At 42.9% G+C, this 23,162-nt stretch overlaps 1 protein-coding gene across 5 annotated transcripts in view; it reads left to right on the top strand.

Moving 5' to 3' along the window:
• GHR (growth hormone receptor) overlaps positions 1-23,162 on the top strand; it is a 312,019-nt gene that overhangs the window by 201,098 nt on the left and 87,759 nt on the right. For all 5 annotated transcript variants that reach the window (XM_070357599.1, XM_070357600.1, XM_070357602.1 and 2 more), the window contains one exon: positions 13,732-13,797. In XM_070357599.1, coding sequence (XP_070213700.1) covers positions 13,732-13,797 — 66 coding nt within the window. The remainder of the gene's footprint in view (positions 1-13,731; positions 13,798-23,162) is intronic.

Here is a 23,162-nt window from a genome sequence, read left to right as displayed (position 1 = left end):
AAAAGATCTTCATGACCCAGATAACCATGATGGTATGATCACTCTCTTAGGGCCAGACATCCTGGAGTGCAAAGTCAAATGGGTCTTAGGAAGCATCACTATGAATAAAGCTAGTGGACGTGATGGAATCCCAGCTAAACTATTTCAAATCCTAAAAGATGATGCTGTGAAAGTGCTGCACTCAATACACCAGCAAATTTGGAAAACTCAGCAGTGGCCACAGGACTGGGAAAGGTCAATTTTCATTCCAATCCCAAAGAAAGCCAGTGCCAAAGAATGTTCAAACCACTGCCCAATTGCACTCATCTCACATGCTAGCAAAGTAGTGCTCAAAATTCTCCAAGCTAGGCTTCAACAGTATGTGAACTGAGAACTTCCAGATGTTCATGGTGAATTGAGAAAAGGCAGAGGAACCAGAGTCAAATTGCCAATATCCATTGGATCATTGAAAAAGCGGAAGAGTTCCAGAAAAACATCTACTTCTTCATTGACTGTGCTGATACCTTTGACTGTGTGGATCACAACAAACTGTGGAAAATTCTTCAAGAGATGGGAATACCAAAACACCTTACCTGCCTCCTGAGAAATCTGTTTCCAGGTCCAGAAGCAAGTTAAAACTGGACGTGGAACAATGGACTGGTTCCAAATTGGGAAAGAAGTACGTCAAGGCTGTATATGTTCACCCTGCTTATTTAACTTCTATGCACTGTACATCTTGCAACATGCCAGGCTGGATGAAGCACAAGCTGGAATCAAGATTACCAGGAGAAATATCAATAACCTCAGATATGCAGAAGACACCACCCTTATGGCAGAAAGTGAAGAGGAACTAAAGAGCCTCTTGATGAAGGTGAAAGAGGAGAGTGAAAAAGATGGCTTAAAGCTCAACATTCAAAAAACTAAGATCATGGCATCCAGTCTCTTCATTTCATGGCAAATAAATGGGAAAACAATGGAAACAGTGAGAGACTTTATTTTCTTGGGCTCCAAAATCACTGCAGATAGTGACTGCAGCCATGAGATTAAAAGACACTTGCTCCTTGGAAGGAAAGCTATGACCAACCTAGACAGCATGTTAAAAAGCAGAGACATTACTTTGCTGACAAAGGTCTGTATAGTTAAAGCTGTTTTTACTAGTAGTCATATAGTGATATGAGAGTTGGACCATCAAGAAAGCTGAGCACTGAAGAATTTATACTTTTGAACTGTGGTGTTAGAGAAGACTCTTGAGCATCCCTTGGACTGCAAGGAAATCAAAGTAATCAATCCTAAAGAAAATAAATCCTGAATATTCATTGGAAGGACTGATGCTGAAGCTGAAGCTTCAATACTTTAGCCGCCTGATGCGAAGTACTGACTGTTTGGAAAAGACCCTGATACTGGGGAAAATTGAAGGCAGAAGAAGGGAATGACAGAGGATGAAATGGTTGGAGGGCATCACTGACTGATGGACATGAGTTTAAGCAAGCTGCAGGAGCTGGAGTAGGACCGCGAACCCTGGCGTGCTACAGTCCATGGGGACGCAGAGTCAGACATGACTGAGCACCTGAGCTGAACTGAGGCAAACTTGGCATAATAGATGCTAGACAAAGAGCATACCTTTAAAAGGCAATGGTCTACTGGGGCAACTGCAACTGAACAGTTGAAATATAAAAGGTAGGAGAAGAGACCATTGAACCTGATAAGAGCAAGTAAGGGTAAGGGTCAGAAGCACAGCTGGAAAGGATTCAAAAGAGAAGAAACGAAGAAGTGGAGCCATTCATTCAGGCAGCATTTAAAAGATCCAGGAACAGGAAAGAAGCTTCTTGGGTGTGCAGCTCCTAAGGACTCGAAAATGAGTATACTTTCCAGATAAAGTTTTTAAATTGTTTTTTTTGTGTCCTTCTTTCGAAAGAGAATTTTCCTCTTGTGACTTTCATTTGAAATTAATGTTTGTGGCCCACCCATTTCTCTTGATCCTTCTCTGGATCCTTTTTTGCTATGTGCTCCTTCATTTAAAAAAAAAAAAAAAAACTGGGCCATTCAGATTTTCCAACTTAGAGCAGGGGCTAATAGCAGACAAGACTCAAGTAGGCTGTGTATGGTCATATATATTATTTTGTGTGCTCTTCAGTTGCACTGGCTGCTGCTTGGAAGTTCATAAAATATAAATATAAACAAAATTTAATTACAAAATTAATGATATGAATTGTATAAATCATATACATTATATATGTAATTCATATTATTTATATATATATATATATTTTTTTTTTTTTTTTTTTTTTGCTGCAAATTTCCTGAACTTGAACTCTATAGAGTCCCAAATCCTTCTTTGTCCCGTCTACCCAAAGGTGTCTTTCTCAGCCTTTTCAACTTACATCTACCAGAAAGTAGAGCAAGGCAGAAGTTGTATGGGAGTCCTGCCCCTCTCCCTCCCCATCATCTCCTGGCCTCAGCACAATAAAAACTCTGTTCAGAACTTGGCTCGTGGCTGTTTTTCCCACATTCGATCAGGGAACGCTTAAAGCCATACAGTGTCCCTGTCTTGCCAGGGAGCCTATGGGCAGGGCGCCCCTGCAGGCGGACACAAAGGCACGCTGTGCTGGGCATGCACGGCAGAGCAGCGGCCACATATGGCTGATCAATACGGCCTTTGATTTTCTTTTCTTTATGTCATACCATCATCACGTTAAACATAATTCCAGCAAGGGATCGAAACTTATATTTTACACTACAAGACTTTGCCTGCCCTGTAGCTGCAAAGAAAGGGAGTTTCTTTTCAGTTGAAACATATTCCTTCCAGAAAAATACCATAACCTTATTTTTCACACCCAGTACAGTTTTTTGCTTTAGAGTGATGTTATGTGATTTGATGGACTGTTTTGATTCTAATCGTCCATTTTGGAAACTCTAAAATTAGATTGAGAATTAAAGTTCAGCCCATAAGGGTTGCTTCTCACTGGAGCCAAAAACTACAGGCCCAACAGAACAAAGCTCAAAAAAGTAAGCGGCAGGTACCTTGCTGCCAAGGCACGTGTCTGTGGTGGATTGTCACCTTATCCGTCTCCATTCACATTTTGGGAGAACTTCTATTTCCACTGCAAAATAATTTTTGGAATTGGTGGCCTGTTAGTTACAGAGTTTCAAGCATTTCTTTCCATAACTGGCCTTCAGAAAAATGAATCTAAAAATTTTGTGTCAAGTATCTTAGAGAAGCTGTATCCAAGTTTTGTTTTCTTTTGGAACTCTAGAACTCTATATATTTTGTGACAAATATATCTATGAAGTGTACATGATCTTCCACTAAGACTCTTTGTTAACCAAAAAAACCTGTAATCTTGTAGATACTAATCAAAAGGAGAGCGTGTTAGGATAAAAGACCATCTAGCCATCATAATACAGATATTAATGGAGGGCCTCATATGTGTAAGGTTGGAAAGGATAAAATGTGGTTCCTACTTTCAGTGGATTTGTAATCCAATTGAGGGGGCAAATATATTAATACAATAATCAGCATTTTTATCAGATGAGTGGCATGTATAATACATGCCATTAACTGAGAGGCAACTGTAATCATAAACATTATGTACCAGACAGTCTTTTTACTTTAAAAAAATTTTTAATTACCTCATGCGAAGAGTTGACTCATTGGAAAAGACTCTGATGCTGGGAGGGATTGGGGGCAGGAGGAAAAGGGGACAACAGAGGATGAGATGGCTGGGTGGCATCACCAACTCGATGGACATGAGTTTGAGTGAACTCCAGGAGTTGGTGATGGACAGGGAGGCCTGGCGTGCTGCGATTCATGGGGTCGCAAGAGTCAGACACGACTGAGCGACTGAACTGATAGTTGACTTCCTATTGTGTTCATTCCTGCTGTACAGCAAAGTGACTTAGTTATACACATATATATTGTTCTTCATATTCTTTTCCATTATGATTTATCACAGGATATTGAATGTAGTTTCCTGTGCTATAGTATCCTATACATACTAGTTTGCATCAGCTAATCCCAAACTCCCAACCCTTCCCTCCCCCACGCCTGCACCCTCTTGGCAGCCACAAGTCTTTTCTCTAAATAAGTATGTTCATTTGTGTCATATTTTAGATTCCACATATAAGTGATGTCATACGGTGTTTGTCTTACTCTTTCTGACTTCACCTAGTTTGACAACCTCTAGGTACATCCACATAGCTGCAAATAGCATTATTTCATTCCTTTTTTTTTATTGTGCCAGACATTCTGTGAAATACTTTATATATATCAATTTCATTTTCTGAATTATTATCCCCACTCCGTAAGTGGTAATTACCTCTGATTTTTCTCCCCATTCTAGAGAAAGTAAAGAGAATGATATAAGGTGAGCAAAGACCTAAAATCAGGAATGTGCTAGATGGCAAACACATGCATTGGTCTGGAGCCAAGGGTCTATTGAGGGGAATAGAGAGAAATGAACCGTGAGTGCTGTGGGAGTCTCTTCACCACCATATCCCAATGTCTAGCATAGTGCCTTAACATTATAGGTGCTCAGTAAGTATGTCTTGAACAAACAAATGGCCCTCTGGCTTATGTCTATAACTCAGATGAAGTACAGTGGGATAAAGGTACTTAGTGAATTGAAGCTATACACCAAAAAGCCTCAGGACCCTTTGACAACACTTCCCAATTCCCAGCTATTACAGTGAAGGATTCAGGTGGGAAGGACACAGCATAATGGGACAGATGTGACAGCAGTAGCAGCTCCAACTCACTGGTGTCCTTTTCATGAAACTGACATGGTGACGTGGTGAGCAGTCCACACGTCCTCACCCTGGCCTACAAGATGGTGCACTGTCTGGCCCCTGGTGCTCCATTACCTCAAATCCTTCTTTACTCCTCTTCCTGTGTTCCTTGTCTCCACTTGCTCCACCCATACTGACCTCCTTTCTGTCCCCCAGCCCCATCTTAGGGCCTGTACTCTTTCATGCTGTGCTCAGGTCTCTTAATCGCCCCTCTCCCACGTCTCACTGCCCTCCCCTGCATCTGCATCATCTGTTGGCTTATCTGTTTCCTGCCTTCCTCCCACATGGTGGACTGTAAGAGCAGACCTCCCTCTGCAGTCCTCACCATCATATCTCTGGCGTCCAGGACAGCACCTGGTATATCGTATAAGTGCCCACACACTGCAATTCTGACCTCTCAATACCTCTCAGATACCTGCTTCTCAAAGGAATAGGCTTTTTTGTTCAAGAAATTCCATGGAAATTAATGAGTAGAGCTTGGGAACGAGAGGCAGAGTGGCAGGAGTTCAGATCAACCTATTTATAAAAGGTGCCTTTGGTCCTTCCCTGGTGGCTTAGATGGTAAAAAGAATCCATCTGCAACATGGGAAATCTGGGTTTGATCCCTGGGTTGGGAAGATCCCCTGGAGAAGGGCATGGCAACCCACTCCAGTATTCTTACCTGGAGAATCCTCATGGACAGAGCCTGGTGGGCTACAGTCCATGGGGTCCCAAAGAGTCAGACATGACTGAGTGACTTTCATTTCACTTGATCAGCAAAGGAAAAATATGCCTTAAAACCTCTGGCAAAGTATATGCTTGCCTAGGACACCTTTACCATTTCACACTTCTGAAATGCTGCTGCTGCCGTTGCTAAGTCGCTTCAGTCGTGTCCGACTCTGTACGACCCCATAGACGGCAGCCCACCAGGCTCCCCCGTCCCTGGGATTCTCCAGGCAAGAACACTGGAGTGGGTTGCCATTTTCTTCTCCAATGCATGAAAGTGAAAAGTGAAAGGGAAGTTGCTCAATCGTGTTCGACTCCTAGCGACCCCATGGACTGCAGCCTACCAGGCTCCTCCATCCATGGGATTTGCCAGGCAAGAGTACTGGAGTGGGATGCCATTGCCTTCTCCATCTGAAATGCTGACCAGTCTCAAAAAGGAGATCCATGAATCTGCCAAAACAACTGATGCCCAGGACTTAAGAGTCAGCAAAACCAGCCTTAGCCTAGTAAATGGTATCAAAAGACTGGCTGACTGCTGTAGCCAAAACCAAGCAAGTGCATCTATCCAGGTAACAGGAAGGCAGGTGAGGAAACTACATGATCCTGTGTTCATTTATTCTTCGAACCTCACTGAACTCTGTTAAGTGGTTTGATACCATGAAGATAAGCTGAAATACACGGACTTTGCCTCAAGTTTAAGCACTCAAGGTCCTGGGTGGACATTTGTCATAAGATCTAATGGTATGCTTTAGAATCTTCCAAATTGAGACTCCAGAGACCACAAAATGCCTGCTAAATTCAGAATAATAATATAGGTAAAGTCATGGTGTCTCGTAACATTTCTTGAAAGACTTCCCAGTGAGATATTCAGTAATTTCATAAATAAACGTTGAGCACTCACTGTATTGAAGGGGCTGTGCTAATGCTTTGGTGGATCAGAAGGAGGAGACAGGGTCCTTGCCATCAAACATCCAGTACATCATTCATTGGCCAAGTCAGATACCTAAGATATCGGACAAAGAATAAGAAATGCCACAGTCCAGCTATTGTGTGAGAGCACAAAGAATGGAGAGGTGGATCCCATCTGGGAGAAAATACAAAATGCATCATGGAGGAGAAGACACACTCATCTTGAAAGGTGAATGGGATTCCCACAGACTGTGGCAAAAAACCTTGATTTGAAGTATTCACTGATTTTTGTGGTATAAATATTACCACCACGGCTGATTCCAAGTCAGTGACATGATATCACTGAATACAGAGTTGAGAAGAGGTCCCAGCTCTGGGGCATCATCTGTGAGTCACCATCTGAGCTTTAGACTTTATTAAATCGTCCGATTCTGTTGCTCTAGTGAGTGTATTCACAGGTATTAAAAACATCTAAAACAACATTATAAGGGAAGAGACCCTTCTGCCCTCTTCCGTGCACATCAATCTAACCTTTTAATACTCTGGCTGTCCTTCCAGTCCCAGTCCTGTGCCCCTGCCTGGCCACCTAGGACTGATAATGGTCTGGTGCCAGCCTGGATTCTGTGTGCTTCCCCTTAGCAGGGCTGTCACCGGGCACAGAGGGCTGGCTTTCCACCCATCGCCTGGTATTGACACACTTGCTGTTCTCATAATGAGAAGAAGCCTTAAGGGCAGCTAGCAGGGCAGGGTGTTTCACTGTTCTCTCAACAGTTAAAAGGGAAAGCTGGAGGAATTGCTGGGAAGCATGGCCAAAGGAAGATGTAAGCCAGCTGAGATCAGCATGCGTATTAACCTCCTTTAAAAAAAATAAAAGAGGGCACCCTCCCCAATGTGTTCTCCTTAAGTCACTGCACCCCTAACTGGCCTTATCACCCTAAGAGCTACGTTTGAAAAGTCGGGCCCTAGTTTCTGTCTTTAATTACAGGCAGATGTCCTCGGTACGTGCGTAAACTTGTGTCAGGATTTTTTTAACTTAGCATGGAAAACACTGCCAAACAGGAAAGGAACATGTGAAGCTTCAAGCTGTTAGGAAACTTCCTCATTTGTCCACTAGGATCTCTCACTGCACGTTCATTCTTCTATCCTCGAGGCCCAACTACTCTCTAAAAGCATTTACAGCAAAAAAATGACTGCTACAGATTTATTTCAGCATGTGCTTCTTTTCATGACACTAGTTTCTCCTCCAAAATTGCTATAGATTGTCTGCAACACAGGTTTTTTTTTTTTGTTTGGGGTTTTGTTTTTTGTGTTTTAGCATTAAAAGGTGTTTGGAACCACCAGCATCATCTCACAACTCCTTTTCTTGTTTGTTTAAATTATCTTATGTAATGTGCTCTGAGATTTACTGTCCAAGTGTAGAAGAACCACATTCCCTCGTGGAGATCTGGGGAGGTGACGCTGTCTGTTTGAAAGGTTCAGAGATTTTCTGTTCAGATTACGCAGGCTTCTTCAGAGCTGCCAAGAGTCATAGTCTGTAGGAGATAATATGCCTTCATTCAGGAGAAACTACGGATGGAAATTCAAGTTAGTCAGTGAGCCCCAGAAGAAATGAAATTCCAGCTTAGAATTGTCATAGCGCTCGGGTCCAGGACTTGGGGTGCCAAGGGTTAGCCATGACCGGGACAACAGCTGCAGCCCCAGGAGCTGCTGTGTACACGTCACTGGATGACACAGCAAAAGGAAGAGGCCTGGCTGCCAGGCTGTTGTGTGCCTTACCTGCTTCCTCATGCGCTGACCCCTAAAGGATATTTGCACCCACAGCCTCAGCACCTTGGTTCCATCAGTTTAACTTTCCAGAACATTTGGAGCATTCAAATAAATCAGGTTGCGCTCTACTGAGCCATAAACCCCAGCTGTGAACACTTAGCGGGGGAGCCTGGAAGGGGAGCCCCACAGAGGACACAATGGCTGACCAGAGCAAGAAAGTACTGCCAGTGGACAGTTTCTCCAAATGTATCATGTCATAGGAATCACCTGGCTGGGGGTAGGACATGCAAAGTAAACATATATATTCTCAGGGCCTTGCAAGCCTACAGATTGACCTGGGCCCTAGAGACCCAGATTCTATAAATCTGGTACAGAGCCTTGGAATCCACATTTTAACAAATGCCACAGTTAAATCAACTATACTTCAGTGAGTGAATACGAACGCCACAGCAAATCTTGGTGGTCAGACAGGTTTGGGAAACAGTAGACTGGGATGGAGTCAGAACCTGGCTGCAGCTCCAAATTTGGCTTCTGCCATGTAATTGCTGGACGGCCTTAGACAAGTTACTTCTTGGAACCTCAGATCCCTCATGCACTGTTGTTGTTCAGTCACTCAGTTGTGTCCAGCTCTTTGCGACCCTGGACTGTAAGCCCGCCAGGCTCCTCTGTTCATGAAATCCCGCTGGCAAGAATACTGGAGTGGGTTGCCATGCCCTTCTCCCGGGGATCTTCCCAACCCAGAGATCAAACCTGGGTCTCCTGCATTGCAGGCAGATTCTTGACCATCTTGAGCCACCAGGGAAGCCCTCCCTCGTGCATACAATGTAACAAATCATATCCACTTCAGAGGGTTGAAGGTAAAAATGGAAAAAATTCAAAAAATGTCTTGAAGTATGGTGCTGGCTACATTTTAAGGGCATAGTAAACATGAGCAGTAAACACCTCACACACATTTTTTTGACTTTGCCGTCAGCTGGCCTCTTCAGAGTCAGCAGGATGGCCTGGGAAACGATATCAGTGTGACCAGACAGGGAGCTGGAACTCGAGCCTTACTGCAAGGAGACCACACATCTGGAGGAGATAAGGACTTTAAACTGAATACTCTCCGGTGATGGTGATCATAGTGTGATAGAGAAAAAAAGGACAGAAAGGCAGAAGTGGGTCTGGAAAGAGCTCTAGAGGTTGAAATCTGAGCAGGGGAAATTTCTGAAATATGCTCAAGGATAACTAGACTTCTAAAAGGCAGGAAAAAATGGTCAAGCGAACTTGAGATTTATAAGGAGAGATGTAGTGTGCTGAGAATAAACTGTTTTTCTTTGATCCCCTTTTAGTCCAAAAGCCAAAGTTTCAAGCATTTTTAATTCATCTACCGCCTTTGTTTAGCAAGCTGTATTTTTCTACTAGGTTCCATGCCCTTCACTCCTAACAGAGGTTACAAAGATAAAAGCAATACCTATCTCAAGAAACTTACTGTGTGTCATAGGGCACAGGAAAAGAAGCAGTTACTGCAAAGGGTGTAAGAGTTGTTTCTAGGGCTGCTGGGTGGAAGGACAACTTACTGCCCAAGGGAGACTTCAGTGGAAGTCTTTTGTTTTTTTCCAGCTTTATTGAGATAAAATTATCATAAAATATTGTGCAAGTTTGTGTCCAACATGATGGTTTGATATATGTGTATACCACAAAATGATTATTGCAATCAGAGAAAGTCTTGAAATGGAGATTTCATGACAGTTACATCAGCATTATCTTTATAGTAACCATAAGGTAATAATGATAATAGCTGACGTCAACCGATGCTTATTTTATGGCAGATGCCATATGAGGCACTCTGTGTTCTCCTGCCGTGGTGTAAAATGGTTGCCATATGCTGTATCTTGGTTTACTTACTTGTGTTTGCACTATTCATGGCTGATTCCAAATGCCACTGCTGCACAACAGGTAAAGTACAATCCTCAGCAGAATGTTAATTCTCCCATACCGACTTTCCTACTGTAAGTAGGAAGTCACCAACTTACAAGAACTGGAAATGACTGCATTGAGTCCCAGGTAGATTCCCATTCTCAATGCCACTGATCTCACTTCTCCAGGGTCCTACTGCCTGTGTCCAGCCTGCACAGGAGGACCTAAATAAATAGAGCAGATCCTGGCGCACTTAGGACTGAATCATGTCTTCATATGTGCAAAGCCTTAAGCTCACAAAGTCCACTTGTGATTGTCACATTCTTTTACAACAAAGATTCGTGCTGAATTCTTTGTTGTAAAAGATGAGCCCTTACTTTCAGGGTGCGTGCGTGCGTGCATGTTAAGTCACTTCAGTCGTGTCCAACTCTGTGCAACCCTGTGGACTGTAGCTTGCTGGGCTCCTCTGTCCATGGGATTTCCCAGGTAAGAATACTGGAGTGGGTTGCCATGCTCTCCTCTACTTTCAGGGTAGTGGTAGCAATAATAACAGTGACAATAATAAAAATAATATCTAACTCTAAACACTATATTGCATATTTAATGTATTTTATTGTATTGAATACATTGACTTAAACCTCACTTGTGTAGATACTGCAACTGGCCCCATTTTACAGACAGAGAAACTGAGATCCAGTTGTGTGCCATGGTTGGGAAGTTGAGCACAGGATTGGACATAAGTAGGAAAGTATAGACTGCAGTTTGTTCTTAAGCAGGTTCACCATGAGAAGCTCTACCTCAAGGCCCCACAAAGGAATAGTTCTCCAGTGTTTGCAGGATCACAATTAAGTTCTTTGGAAAGACCATCCTAACATGACCTCTCCCCACTCAACACATCCCCGGTCAGCCATGCTCTACCCACTCCCGACAGATTGTGACTCACATGCCCCAGCCACGTCTTAGCCCTCTCTTTATTCAGTGCTTCCCTTAGCACCAACTGCCTTATCCTTTCCTTCTCATTTGCTTAGTTATCCCAAATTCAGCACCATCCGAGGGGTCACCTTCCCCAGAAGTGTCCTGACTTGTTAAAGGACACTGCATTGTTCCTCCAATGCAGACCACTCCTTCCTTTATATATCCCTGCCCAAAAACTGTGGGCTCACCAAGGCCAAGGGCTGTAGCTAATTCATTTTATAATGCCAGGATTTAGAAGCCCCCATGGGATATACTAGAGCAGTGCTTCTCTCATTATTGCCACCCCTCACTTGTTTTCCTCTATTACTCAGCACTTCTAGACAGCGAGGACAGCTGGGACACTGAAATTGACCACCGAGGGTGATACCTCCATTTGCTAAGGTGTCACAGTTCTGCTCATGGTTCTCAACTTTGTAATCAGCGCCCTCTCGGTGCTGGCATAAATCGGTGGTTATTCCCCAAGGATGCCATTTGTTCCTTTTATGCCTTGATTCACCATGTTCTGTGGAGGCTGTTAGCTGAGTAAGACTTTCTGATTCATGAAAATGTTACCAAAGACACCATAAAGAGGAAGGCACCAGACCGCTGTCTGCAAGGAACGCAAAAGAGTCGAGGGTGGCCAGCGCTGCCCAAGCATTTCCGGGCCTGAGGTTTGGCTCTGTGGGCTCCCCTAGGGCCTCATAACTGACCCCCCACTGTCTGTATCAGTCATCGTTCTGGAAATTCATCAACTTTCCTGCCGGTCTGAGCCTGGAAACTGGTGTCTTTTTACCCGGTGTCAAGCTGAAAATGGAGAAAAACTCAGTGGATAATTTTGACCAAAATAACACAGATGGTTGTGTGTCTGTCGTCCCTGATTGACTTAATTTTCCTCTTTTTGGGAGCCCTTTTTTTAACATTCTCAAGGCATACATAGTTGTCAGTGAAAGAGGTCATTCACAGTTGAAAGTTATATAAACTTGCCCAACCTTGACCAAAAATAATGTTCTAGTGCCCAATTTAGGGCAAGGGGTAATAAAGTGTTGTCTGATTTGTAGCAAGGAATTAAAGGTGGGGGTTGGGGTCTAGATAATGATAATAACAAAGACTAAGGGTCTCAAGGCAGTGAGTAGACTTGAGGGGATTTTCATAAAATGCAATTTTCCTTTCTGGTCACGTTAAAATCCATGTGTAGTACATTATCTACTCTAGGGAAACGTGTATTCTATTTGCTTTCTGTCATAATTCTTTATTGCATTTGGGAGTAAATTAACTTCTGCAGATAAAGTTAATATTAAAATTTAGAGAGAGAATGAAAAGAAACCCTTTTGGAGCTGAAAGTCATACAGAATTTACAATATTATTCGCCAAAGGCCCCCAAACCTAACTTCATTTGGAAAAATACTCTCCCTGATATGCCCAGGCTGCAAAAACTTTTAAGGGTTAGAATTCTGCAGCATTTGATGAGAGGATCTTAATTTCCTCCGTTAGGTTCTATATTCTGATCTCCAGACCCGACAGCTGCTTCCTACTGGTTGGCCAGGTGGGAGGAGTTAGTGAAAAACACATTGAAAAGTGGATCAGGACAGATGGACAGGATTCACCCATTCTGAAATTCAGGGAGATGGATGTGGGCCAGTTCACTGTCCCTGCATCTTCATTTTCTTCCTCTTCCTTTTTTCATATCAGAGAACCATTTCTCAGCACTGCTACTGTGGGTTTCTATTGAGCACCAGAAGCATTAGCAGTTCCGCTGCTTTGAGGCGGTGCTGTGTGTTTGCTGTGGCCCTGGGTCACACTGCCTCTCCAGCAGCCCAGGGATCACCTAATGGGATGAGAAGAATCTTACAGACACTCCCTTCTCCACCAAAACCAGACAGCAGTTACAGTATGTTTGCAGTTGAGGTGTTTGCAGTTGAACCCAGTTCAACAGTTCAATGATAGCTACATTGATCATGTTCCATTTTTCCTGTTTTTAATGTAACCTAATACTAGTATCGGGACTTCCCTGGTGGCTCAGACGGTAAAGCGTCTGTCTAGAATGCAGGAGACCCGGGTTTGATCCCTGGGTCAGGAAGATCCCTTGGAGAAGGAAATGGCAATCCACTCCAGTACTATTGCCTGGAAAATGCCATGGACAGAGGAGCCTGGTAGGTTACAGTCCATGGGGTCGCAAAGAGTTGGACACGACTGAGCGACTTCACTTTGAATACTAGTATCAGTACCATTAGAACTCCTTTATAATAGATGACTCATTGCCCATCTCATGTCCTAAAGTTCTGTCTCTCCCTCTTGTCCAATTTTTCACTTCCCCTCATTCCTTCCCTACTCCCAGGGTTGCTCACATGTTTGTTTCTAAGAATAAACGTGTTTGACTGAACTGTTTTTAATACTGCTTTTAAAAAGAATTTATGTTCCTTCTTGTTTTCACAAGCAAGACTTAAGTTTGGACCCAAATGATGTAGGAAGGCAATTTTTCATCCTTCCTAACTGTGTCCAGGCGTGAGACCAGAGGCAACTAAACAAAAGGTTTCCATTTGCTCTGAATATTTAGGAGTTCCTTTTAGAGGATAGGTGTAATTTTAGTTTTGAAAAGAAAGAAAAAAGAAGAGAATTTTTGTGAGGTTGGGCCAGGTCACATGTTGACATTTGAAAATGAGAATGTAACAAGGTCACATCAGACCATTTTTCACAGGGGTGACTAATGGGTTTTTTCCCCTCTTTGTCTTTCAGCCACACCAGCTTTCCTTGTCAGAGCATCTCAGAGTCTGCAGATACTATATCCAGTCCTAGAGACAAGTAAGAATTTCAGTCGTTTTTCTGCCTTTGGCGATAATGTTCAGATTTTACTGCAGTTCAAGCTACTGTTCTTACTCTGTTTTATTTAGGATATGGTAACTGGATGAATTAATAACTGAAATTGTAGGGGCAAACTAAAAAAATTTTTTTTTTTCAGAATTTGTCAACTTCTCCACAAGGCCGCTTTTTTTCTGCTTTTCTTTTAACTGAGTGAAAGATTCTTTAAATTCTGTAATGCTTTACAATTTTCAAAATTTTCACACACATGATACCATATAATCACATAATAACCCTTTTTCCCCCCCGACCCCCTTCCTTCTCCCTACTGGTAACCACTCGTTTGTTCTCCATATCCGTGAGTCTGCTTCTTTTTTTTTTTTCATAGTTTGTTAAGTTTTTTAGATTGCACGTATCAGTGACATCATATAGTACTCGTCTTCCTGTGTATGACTTATTTCACTAAGCATAATGCCCCCCAGGCCCATCCATGCTGCCGCAGATGGCAAAATTTCATTTCTTATAGCTGAGTAGTATTCCATTACATGTATATACCACATCTTCTTTATCCATTCATCTGCTGATGCAACTTACATTGCTTCCATATCTCAGCAACTGTAAATAGTGCTGCTCTGAGCATTGGGATAATGTATCTTTTTGAATTAGTGTTTTTGTTTTGGGGAGATATATACTCAGGAGTGGAACTGCTAGGTCATTTTTAGTTTTTTTAGAAACCCCCATACTGTTTTCCATGACGGCTACTCCAGGTTACATTCCCACCGACGGTGTATAAGGCTTCCCTTTTTTCCACATCTTTGCTAACATTTGTTATTTGTATTCTTTTTGATGATAGCCATTCTGCCAGGTGTGAGATGATATCTCATGGTGGTTTTGATTTGTATTTCCTTGATGGTTACCAATGTTGAGCATCTTTTAATGTGCCTGTTGGCCATCTTCATGTCCTCTTTGGGGAAAAAAAAGGCTGCTTCTTTATTTCTCTCATACAGTTAGTCTTATAGGTTGTTGTTGTTTAGTTGCTAAGTGATGTCCAACTCTTTTGCAAACCCATGGACTGTAGCCCGCCAGGCTCCTCCATCCATGGGCTTTCCCAGGCAAGAATACTGGAATGGGTAGCCATTTCCTTCTCCAGGGGATCTTCCCCACCCAGGGATAGAACCTGTGTCTCCTGCATTAGCAGGCGAATTCTTTACTGCTGAGCCACCTGGGAAGCCCAGCCTTAGAGGTTAAGTAAGACCAACATAATGCAAAGAAAAGAAAGATGAAATAATTTATTGTGAGCCAGCAAGTAGGTTACTGAGTTTAGGAATCTTTCTTTTTACAAGTCCTGTATCATATTGTCATTATTAGTCTGAGATATTTCTTTACCTAATGATCACATTACCACTTAAGTTTGTCCCCTTAACCAAATCACCCTGGACTCTGAAATTCTGCCTTCATACAAGCTGTCTCTTCTCCTTAACATGACTTTCATATCCCCCTCTTCTCCTGTGACAATCTTTTCTTTATCTTAAAGACTGAACTCAAACATCTGCTCTCTTGGGAACACCTCTCGAAATCCTTTAGCCCCAAAAACCGGTTCTGCATCTATGCTTCCATGGAACTTTGCTCACTGCTCTGTGATAACATTTATACCTCACAACATCATCATGTATGTCTTTGTATCATGCACAGAACTCAAAAAGTTGTGTGGGCTTCAAGAATTAATTATGTTGCAGTCAATTAAGGCAAAGCCCATGTTTTCTGCTTCTTCTAAATCTCTCACATGCCCTAAACAAATCCTAATTACCTCGTAGATGGTAGTGGTTTTGTTTAGTCACTGTCATGTCCAACTCTTTTGTGACCCTGTAGACGGGGACCCACCAGATTCCTCTGTCCATGGGATTTCCCAGGCAAGAATACTGGAGTGGGTTGGCATTTCCTTCTCCAGAGGATTCTCCCAACCATGGGATCAAACTCCCGTCTCTGCATTGGCAGGCAGATTCTTTACCACTGAACCACCTGGGAAACCCACATAGTAGGTACCTTTAATTAAATTCTATGGATGGATTTTCTCTTCCTCAATTGACATATATGCTCAAGTCCACATTACACAATAAAGAAAGGGAAGACAGTGTACCTGACTGTTTAAGCCACTGCTGTTTCATGGGTCATTCCAGCGTCATGAAACCATAATTGGGGTTTTATGACTAAATTGCAGGCTACATTTCTAATACGCAATGTAAACATCATTTTTCTTGGAGGTCACTCAAAGGGAGGGTTGGTGCTGTTTTTAACAAACGTCATCAATGTGTCAGTTGTGCCAGACCACAGACTCATTACAACCCTCCTATTTTAGAAGCATCTGACATGTTAATCTGCTCCCTAATTAATGTGAGGGGCTGTAAAAGGGTTAGCTGTTAGTTATGTTTGCGTTATCCCAGCCAGTATGTTCCAGAGCCTTCACTCAGAAGATAATGTAACTTATTGCTACTTTCTGTAAGGAAATGAGAAGGAATGAGTTAAGAATGTTTTACTAATTGGCACATGCTCTTTCCCACACTGAAACCCTCTCCCACACACAAATATAATACATTGCCCTTCACTTCCCTCAAAGTGGTGGTAGAATTTCCCCAAGCCATTTTCTTTGTCATGTCATGGGGTCTGAGGAGCTCAAGCTTTGGGCTTTGTTGAAAGACAACCTCTGAGTATGGTGGATATGTTGAAGAAATTGCTGCCACTTATTTTGCATATGTTGATTTTTTTTGTCCTTGTGATAAGCAAGAAGAATAGCTACTTACCTTCATCTGTGAAAGGGTTAATCGATCAGTCATGCCCGACTCTGATCACAGAGCTCAGCTCAGTGCTCTGTGGTAACCTGGATGGATAGGATGCCGGGTGGAGGAGGGGGGACCGGGTAGGAGGGAAGTCCAACAGGGAGGGGGGACGTATGTATGCACAGCAGAAACTAACACAACACTGTGAACCAACATTACTCCAGTTAAGAAAAAAAAAATTATTGTTCATGATTTGTCAGTTTACAATTGTAATGTATACATTTTCTATGTGCACTTTTCTGAATTCTTAGATTCAAAGCAAAACCCCATGGAAGAAAAATAAATAAACCTCCTCAGAGCGAATCCTAGACAGAACTATCCAAACATAAATAAATGACACCACCCTTCTGCAGGTCACCTCGACTTCATACTAAGGGGTCACAATAACCCCTTAGTAACTGTCTCCCTCCTTCCACCCTCTTCCCACCTCTCCTTCCATTGCCAATAAAGATGTTCAGAATCCAACATATCCCTCTGCTCTAAATAGCCTTAACTTTAGGGTCTCTTGTACCCTCCCCATTACCTAAAATTTAAACCGCAAACCTATTCCAAGACACTCGAATCCACCATCTGTCGTCTGACCCCAATTGTAAGTCTAGACGAGTCACTCCTCCCCAGGAACACTGTGCTTTCCCTCCTCTGGGACGTTGTTCATGCCATCCTGTCTTCCAAAACTGTCCTCCTCCTGCCTTATCCCACATTCTGGAAATATAAATCCTGCCCATACTTTTAGGTTCAGCCAAAACACTTTAACCCTTGGCCTGGAGCAATCCCTCCTTCCTCCATGTGTGTCTTTGAAGGAGGCCATGTGATTCCTTACCACTCTGAAGTAATATGTTAAACACTGCTTTGGAGTATAGTTGTTTGCATATTTCTCTTATCTCCCTATCTGGATCATGAACAGCTGTGTCTTATTCAGGGTTGTATAGTTCACAGTACCCCAAATGGTACCCTGAACACAGCAAGTAATAAATGATGTTGCAAATAAAATAACTGAATGGAGGCATCCTTTATAGCTCCCTGACTACCCACCCTTTTGCACACTTAACAATTCCCACCAACCCCCCCACCCCCGCCTTGTTATCATGGAACCTCTTGGCTTACAGGAGGGTGGGGGGCACTCATAGAGGATCAGATCTCGCTGCCTGTATTAACTGCACATTGACCACCTTCAGGGTTCTATTGCTAAAAGAATCATAGAAATCAAATGGTGTATACTCAGAGGACAGCTTCCTGACTGGCAAGAGATACAGTGCAGCTACAGTAGATGGGCAAGTGCACTGACCAGGGTCTGCGGAACCCAAGTGTGCGCCTTTCTGTCCTCTCACTCCCCAGTCACAGCAGTCACCCTTGGTCTCCAGGTCTGGAACCATTACTCATGTTCCTGCCAAGCACCTCAGTACCAGGAAGCCCAAAGTCTGCTCATGATGGAGTTTCCTGGAGTGAGCTGGTCATGTGGGTGCACCCTAGCTATGTAGACAGCCTTAACTGTCAGGCCCCCAGTTCCAGTGAACTTAGGTACAAATCATAAATCTAATTCTATTGCTAAGCAGCATCAACAAGCTGACATATCTTGCCCTGAAATAATTTGGGGAACCATGACTAGAGCACATCATTCATCTTTAGTTAACATGATCCATATACAGCATTGCCAAGCAATACTCTGGGGGAAAAGCATGTGGTCAAACCAGACCAGCTAAGATTAACCCACGCAATGCACCACCTAAAGAATCGTCCATTGCACTCATCTCTTTCTTCTCTTGCTCATCAACAAGTGTGTGGCCCATCTTCTAAGCCCTCAGGGCTTTGCTCTCTGTGTGGATACAGGACCTAATCCATGTGAATGGGTGTTTGTGCAGTCATGGGCCCATACTAACATACCTTCCACAGAGTACAGGCTTGAGAAATATTTTCTGGAAACAAAGAACTAATTTTAAAAGTCCCATGAGAAGTTTTCAGCCCACACACATGGGTAGCAGTGTAATTCACCAATGCAGAGATATAAATATGAACAAAAACACACATACAGGCTAAGAAGGGGTTTGAAGGAGTTTACAGTTGAAAGAGATAGACATCTTTATATACTTGAAAGAAGTAATGGCACAAACTTACTACAAAGAAAGCTGCTTTTAGTTGTGGGGGAGAGTGATGAGGATAGTTAGAATCTTTCAGAGAAAGACAAAACATTTTTAGTGTTCCTGAAGTAGGCAGACTCCAGAGTCAGGCTGCTGTGGTCTCATGCGTTTTGTTTTTTTAATAATTTCATCTCTCTCTTAGTTGGTTTTTGGCACAGGATTTGATGATTGTATGGGACAAATACTTAAGACTTATTAAGTATTAGAGAAATTATTAGCTGATTGCACATCTTTCTGAGGAGGATTTTGGATATATGTATAAGTGAATTACTTTGTTGTACACAAACTAACACAACAATGTAAATCAGCTATACTCCAATATGAAATTAAAAATTCAATTAAAAAACACATATGAGATCATAGTTTACTGTAATAACCATCATCTTGCTTGTTGGGGTCCTTACTGTACGTTCATAGCTGGACTCCTGCCCTAGCCTCCTAATTTTTCTTCCCTGCCTCCTCTTTTTTTCCTGTTCCCAGCCCCCTACCCTCTGCTTCCACATTCATCCTTCTTCCCTACCTCTGATCCAGTGATTCTTCTGACCCGTCATCTTCAGTAGCTCCCCACTGTTTCCTAAACTATGAATAAACTCATCTCTCTGTCCTTTAAGAAGGCCCACAACATGGATCCTGTGTGTATTTCCAGCCTCATCTCCCTTGTGTACTATGTACACCCATGTTTATGTCGGCAGAACTCCTGCTCATTATAGCCTTTCATAATGACTCCTTTGCCAGAAATTCCCTCTTCTTCCCTCCCAGGTGGGAACAAACCTTTATGGATTTTTGTCTTTAAGGCATATTTCAAATATTGCTTTATCCACAAAGCTTTCCCCAGTTCCCCCAAGAGAATGTGCACTTCCATCTTGGAATCTTGGTAACCCTTTCTTTCCCTCTAAGAGAGGTAGTATGCAGCCCAGTACTTCGAGAACTCAACCTCTGCAACTTTGATGTAGTCCACTTCTACAGCTTACTTCCTGCATGATCTTACTTAAGTTTTGTGACTTCTTTGTACCTTGGTTCTGTTTTGTTTTGCTTTTTTATCTCTAAAATGAACATGCTAATAGTACCTACCTCGTAAGGTTGTGATGAGGATTCTAAGTGTTGATATATTTAAAGTACTTAGAATAGTACCTGGCTCCATGAGGGGCCTGGTAGGCTGCAGTCCATGCGGTCGCTAGGATTCGGACACGACTGAGCGACTTCACTTTCACTTTTCACTTTCATGCATTGGAGAAGGAAATGGCAACCCACTCCAGTGTTCCAGTGTTCTTGCCTTTGGAGAATCCCGGGAGAGAGCTGCACCCCCTCCAGTAATCTTGCCTGGAAAATCCCATGGATGGAGGAGCCTGGTAGGCTGCAGTCCATGGGGTTGTGGGCTCAGACACGACTGAGTGACTTCACTTTCACTTTTCACTTTCATGCATTGGAAGGAAATGGCAACCCACTCCAGAGTTCGGATGGAGAATCCCAGGGACGGAGAGCCTGGTGGGCTGCCGTCTATGGGGTCGCACAGAGTCGGATACGACTGAAGCAACTTAGCAGCAGCAGCCATGGTCTTTTGGAGAAGGCAATGGCACCCCACTCCAGTACTCTTGCCTGGAAAATCCCATGGATGGAGGAGCCTGGTAGGCTGCAGTCCATGGGGTTGTGAAGAGTCAGACACGACTGAGGGACTTCACTTTCACTTTTCACTTTCATGCATTGGAGAAGGAAATGGCAACCCACTCCAGTGTTCTTGCCTGGAGAATCCCAGGGAGGGGGGAGCCTGGTGGGCTGCCGTCTATGGGGTCGCACAGAGTCGGACACGACTAAAGCGATTTAGCAGCAGTAGCAGCCATGGTCTTTACTGTACTCTCTTATGGCTCTTATTTATATTCCAACAAGAATTAGAATTGAACTGTAGGAAATTTCCCGTACTCAACTCCATTTTGGACCTCAGTATCATTAATGTCATTTGTTTCAACCTAATGGAGACTCTTATATGCTTTCTATTCCCTCTGATAGACTATACTACCCCAAAGAATAAGGGCTTTATCTTTTACATCCTTATTATCTTACAGCACCTGGTAAGGACCTGGCAAATGCCAAGTCTTTAATGAGTAGTCAGTGGATTTTACATGGACACAAAACAAAAATTCAAAAAATAGAAGCCAGGTGTTCCCCCAGTATCTTAATTATTCTTTGGCTCCCACACAGTAGCTTTATATCCTCCGGCAGTCATTTATGAGAGGACAGAGATTAAAATATGCAAGAGGAGACATTTCTCCTGTCCATTACTATAAGTACGTACAGCCTTTCCCAAAAGCCTTCCATAGAGCCTTATTGTCAGGTCATGGGACTACTGTCACGGGTCTAGTCGTAGGGGGGTGTCCCAGGATGTTCCTATGTCATCACTGTACTAGCCTACAGGCAATTCCAGTGCCAAAGGAATAGAAGCCTCCCTCCTGCCTGTGACCCGCCACTGCCCCCTAAAAGCCAAATGACCCTCTCGGCTTTAATCATTCTTTTTCATCAGATATTTTCAAACTTAAGGGCTTATTAGTTGACAATATAGCTGAAATAAGCACAAGCTAACAATCCATGTAAAAGAAACACAGGATAAAGAAAGTGTGTCCTTGCACAGATCGTGTCTTAGAATGTGCAGCCTTTACTTGTTGAGCTTCGGACACACATTAGAGAGTAGCACAGGGCTGTGACATCAAAGCTGACATTGAATTCTTGACAGTACGCTGTTTACAAACAACTCAGTAGACGACACAGTAAGTTAACATAGATAACTAGGATCCCTTTTAAGGAAATGGTGTTTATGTTGGCTACTTCTTGCACCCAAACTAGTGGTAGCCCTTTCTAACTCACAGACAGCACTAATGTTCTGATAATGCCAAGCATCCTGCAGAGACTATTTAGCCTCTATGCTTGCTTCTCTGAGGTCAGAGGAAGGCCAGTAGAATTATACACTTTATCCGAGAAGAAACAGAGGTAGAGACCAAACAGCTCTCCTGTTGTTCAGCCACTCAGTTGTAGCCAACTCTTTGCTACTACATGAACTGCAGCATACCAGGCTTCCCCGTCCTTCATCAACTCCCGGAGCTTGGTCAAAAACATGTCCATTGAGTCCGTGATGCTATACAACCATCTCATCCTCTGTTGTCCCCTTCTCCTCCTGCCTTCAATCTTTCCCAGCATCAGGGTCTTTTCCAGTGAGTCAGCTCTTTGCATCAGGTGACCAAAGTATTGGAGTTTCAGCTTCAGCATCAGTCCTTCAAATGAATATTCAGGACTGATTTCCTTTAGGATTGACTGGTTGGATCTCCTTGCAGTCCAGGGGACTCTCAAGAGTCTTCTCCAACACCACAGTTCAAAAGTGTCAATTCTTTGGCACTCCGCCTTCTTTATGGTCCAACTCTCACATACATGACTGCTGGAAAAACCATAGCTTTGACTCTACAGACCTTTGTTGGCAAAGTAATATCTCTGCTTTCTAATACGCTGTCTAGGTTTGTCATAGCTTTTCTCCCAAGGAGCAAGAGCCTTTTAATTTCATGACTGCAGTCAGCATCTGCAGTGATTTTGGAGCCCCCCAAAATAAAGTCTGTCACTGTTTCCACTGTTTCCCCATTTATTTGTCATGAAGTGATGGGACTGGATGCCATGATCTTCATTTTTTGAATGTTAAGTTTTAAGCCATCTTTTTCACTCTCCTCTTTCACCTTCATCAAGAGGCTCTTTAGTTCCTCTTTGCTTTCTGCCATAAGGGTGGTATCATATGCATATATGAGGTTTTGATATTTCTCCAGGCAATCTTGATTCCAGCTTGTGCTTCATCCAGCCCAGCATCTCACATGATGTACTCTGCATGTAAGTTAAATAAGCAGGGTGACAGTATACAGCCTTGACGTACTCTTTTCCCAGTTTGGAACCAGTATGTTGTTCCATGTCCGGTTCCAACTGTTGCTTCTTGACCTGCAAACAGGTTTCATAGGAGGCAGGTCAGGTGGTCTGGTATTCCTATCTCTTGAAGAATTTCCCACAGTTTGTTGTGATCCACAAAGTCAAAAGTGTTAGCATGGTCAATGAAGCAGAAGAAGATGTTTTTCTGGAATTCTCTTGCTTTTTCTATGATCCAGCAGATGTTGACAGTTTGATCTCTGGTTCCTCTGCCTTTTCTAAATCCAGCTTGAACATCTAGAAGTTCTCAGTTCACGTACTGATGAACCTAGCTTGGATAATTTTGAGCATTACTTTGCTGGCATATGAAATGAGTTCAATTGTGTGGTAATTTGAACACTCTTTGGCATTGCCCTTCTTTTGGATTGAAATGAAAACTGACCTTTTCCAGTCCTGTGGCAACTGCTGAGTTTTTCAAATTTGCTGGCATATTGAGTGCAGCACTTTCACA

The sequence above is a fragment of the Bos mutus genome, chromosome 20 (assembly GCF_027580195.1).
Source record: "Bos mutus isolate GX-2022 chromosome 20, NWIPB_WYAK_1.1, whole genome shotgun sequence".
Taxonomy (NCBI): Eukaryota; Metazoa; Chordata; class Mammalia; order Artiodactyla; family Bovidae; genus Bos; species Bos mutus.
This window is presented reverse-complemented; position numbering and strand designations above follow the sequence as displayed.